Source organism: Temnothorax curvispinosus, unplaced genomic scaffold, assembly GCF_003070985.1.
Source record: "Temnothorax curvispinosus isolate PA1 unplaced genomic scaffold, ASM307098v1 QBEX01013017.1, whole genome shotgun sequence".
NCBI classification, from domain to species: Eukaryota; Metazoa; Arthropoda; class Insecta; order Hymenoptera; family Formicidae; genus Temnothorax; species Temnothorax curvispinosus.
In genome coordinates, this window is record NW_020222797.1 from 4,569 (window position 1) to 7,903 (window position 3,335).

At 42.3% G+C, this 3,335-nt stretch overlaps 1 protein-coding gene across 1 annotated transcript in view; it reads right to left on the reverse strand.

Moving 5' to 3' along the window:
* The window catches only part of LOC112463081, a 3,201-nt gene extending 1,656 nt beyond the window's left edge, over nt 1-1,545 (reverse strand). Inside the window, exons 1-2 of the mRNA XM_025029257.1 lie at nt 1,280-1,545; nt 14-1,214 (exon numbers count right to left, since the gene is read on the reverse strand). Coding sequence (XP_024885025.1) covers nt 14-1,214; nt 1,280-1,543 — 1,465 coding nt within the window. The 5' untranslated portion in view covers nt 1,544-1,545. The remainder of the gene's footprint in view (nt 1-13; nt 1,215-1,279) is intronic.
* Between the last annotated feature and the right edge of the window lie 1,790 nt (nt 1,546-3,335).

Below are 3,335 nucleotides of genomic sequence, written 5' to 3' on the forward strand. Positions count from 1 at the left end.
TCTGAGCACACGCAGCACGTATTATCCAAGTTTTCGTCAGAATCCGACCGCTGCTGCTTCCTTGATTTCGATTTACTGCTCGTCGAAGGCTGCGGTTCTGTTTGTGTGGCATTTTTTTTGGGCCGGCCTCTCTTTCTCGGCGCAGTGGCAGGTGTAGATTTTGACGTTTTTCTCGTAGCAGGTTTTCCTTTTTTTTTCCGCATGGACTCCGCCTGCTCAGCCGCCAATTCCGCCATTTCAGGCGAGTCAGTAAGAACGGCGCTCTTTCTTCGTTTTCGTCCTTTACGTGTCTGTTGCCTCGGAGCGGCTTTAGGAAATGCTCGAATACTTTGAAGCGTCGCGCTCAAGTTCTGTGTATCACCAGGACGAGACATGGAAGAAGCCGAGGGATCGAATTCGTTCTGATCGGCTGTGTCGGGTTCGATTGTCTCCAAATTGGTTGTGTCCGAGTCGGCTGTGTCCGGGTCGGCTGCGTTGAGGTTGACTTCTTCGAGATGAGCGGAAGTAGAAGGCATCTCCCTATCCGTAACACTGCTCGGCAAAAATTCGTATTCCTGGAAAATGTCCGGGTTGAGTGGAGAAATTCCAGTGCATTCAAACCCGGACACAATATTTTGATACGTTACGGCAAGTGGCAGTGATTTAGCCACGATTCCGGGGATATCGTATATCGTCATTGATCTACCAGAATGCGACGACATCCAGCTATCACACTGTGTGTGTACACTTTTCTTTAACGGGCCAAAGACGGTGCGATCCAGCGGTTGCATTTTGTGCGAGCAATGCGGCGGTAATGATAGGAGAATGATTCCATTCGCTTTACAAAATTCGAGACCAGCGATGGACAAATGTGATTCGTGATTGTCGAGTATCAGTAAAGCTGGGGCGTCGACGGAAGCACGCACATGGGACTGGAAGAACTGTAGAAACTGGACAAAATGGTCCGCATTCATCCAACCACTTGAATTCGCTACACCTGTGCAGCCTGATGGTCCGCCGTTAAGGAAATGTTCCTTGAAATTTTTACGAGGAAAAATAAAAAATGGAGGTAAAGAATGTCCGGTTGCTGACACCGCCATCGCCAAAGTTACGAAGGTTCCTCTTTCCGCAGAAGTCACTCGCCCGACTTGTTTCATTCCTCGACGTCCGATGACTCTATTCGGTGTCTGAACGGTTGTAATTCCCGTCTCATCCATATTCCATATGCAGTGAGGCTAGAAATAATGAGAAACGTTATTTTCGACCAAAACTAGCAACATTTATTCATCAGTTAACACACCTGGAAATGATGTTTATCCATCACAGATTTTAGCAGCGCAAAGAACCTTTCTACATTTGTTCGATTGAAACTGGTGGCACGTGCTAAACTTGTCGCTTCTGGTTTGCGTATGGATAACATTGGATGTCGTTTGAGAAAGCTGCTTAGCCAATCTTCACCGGCCATGCGAGCGGCTTCCCACGATGCCGGTACCTTCAGATTCAATTTTTTGGCTAAATCAAAGGCTAAACCACGGGTTTCCTTCGCAGTTAGCCCAAAGTACATATCGTTGCAATGTAACTAAGTATTCCACCAAAGTCTTTTCAGTTTCAGAGTCCATAACCTACATTTGAAATTAAGACGTTGCATGAATATAAACTTTGCTGAGCAGAGTGCATGCTTTTAAAAATTAATTTTTAAGAATTAAGGTAATTCTTCAGTTTAGCTACAGCAGCACAAAAAACAATGAATTTAGGCTCATTCGACGCGTTTTTGCACGAAACGACCGAATCTGGCAGAAAAAAGTGTCGCTCTGCCCCGCGACGCGAGATATTAATCGTTAAAGTTGACAGGAATCAGGTTATGATTCCTGTCATACCGACGACATGTAGCAACACTGAACGTGCCCTGCGGCCACATGCGCATGCTCAGTGGTCGCACGCGCATGTAAAACTGCGCCAATTTTAAATGAATCAATCGTGCAGAATAACCAAGCATCTCGATTCAAGCAGTTAGGTCTCACGCTGGGAGTTTCATTAGTTTAATTATGCGTGGGAAGCACACACACACACACACACACAACGGGGGGGTGCGAGGGGGGGCCTTCGGCCCCCCCCCTCCCCCGCACCCACCCCGCCGGTAGGCTGCGTGGACCTCGCTTTACAACATAAAGTACATGCTAAGTTGTAAAACGAAATTATAAAGCACATGCATGGGGGAGGGTGCAGGGGAGAAAAACCGACATTCGCAAATCTAGTATAGAATTTTCAACTAATCGATACTTTATCGACATGTTAAGTCAGTTTGGCGACCTTGTTAAGACTTTTAGTCAATATAGGTACAATTTTGCCTACAGTGGTATACTACTTAGTTTGCAAAAGTCTGAAAAAGTTCATTATTTTATACGAGAAGACAAATCTTAGTAGAATTTATCGCACCTTTTACTACGTAAAGTTTGATATAGTGTGGAACGCTGACTTCGCCATTTTCATCCCTCAAAGAGGAAGGCAAATAATCCGCCATTTTCCAGTATATTTAGATTTATATTTTTTAACGCACTTTACTAACAATTTAAAGCATTTATATAATATCTGTTGTTAAGGTTTTGACAACATATTTATCTTAAAAGTAATTTTGATGAAAAAAAATTAAAATCTACACTTTGAAAATTTTAGTTATTTATTAGAATATTTAGTAAATTGGAATATTTTAGAAGGGATTCGTCTAATTTCGACCTATCATTTCCACATTTATCAATAAAGTGGGTTTCGTTATACATTTTCAGTGCTGGGTTCGTGTATTTATGGCAAAATTACAATAGTATCAAAGACTGCGCAAACTATATTTTTCCTATAAAGCCATTTTATTTGTGCCAAATTGATAAGTACGTATTATGATACATTTATTACACCAATGCCGTCATATGGTTTGAATGGAAGCACGAAAACTACACCTAAAATGTATGTACGTTGTGAAAAAATAACCTCAGGTCTAGCAGAGTGTACAAAATCAAAGTTTACATACCAACGTTAAAACTGGTGGAAAAAATGTAACCTCAATTTAACTTATATAAGTCGGATTCCAACGTTGGTACAACCTAAATTTGATTCCCCAAATTAGTGCAAAAGAGGGTTGAAACGACGTAGCGAAAACGTTGGATACCAATGTTAAGTGTGTTTATCTTAACGTCGGGCGGACGTCAAAATGCTGCTTGGGTAAAGAAAGAATTAGAAGTTTGCTATTTGAGCCGCAAAAACACAACACACTTACAACTAGAGTTTAATACACTCAAGCAAAAACCCGGAGAAAGTGCAAGAGCATTCGGCTTAAGAGCCGATAAGCTAGCAATGAAGCTATA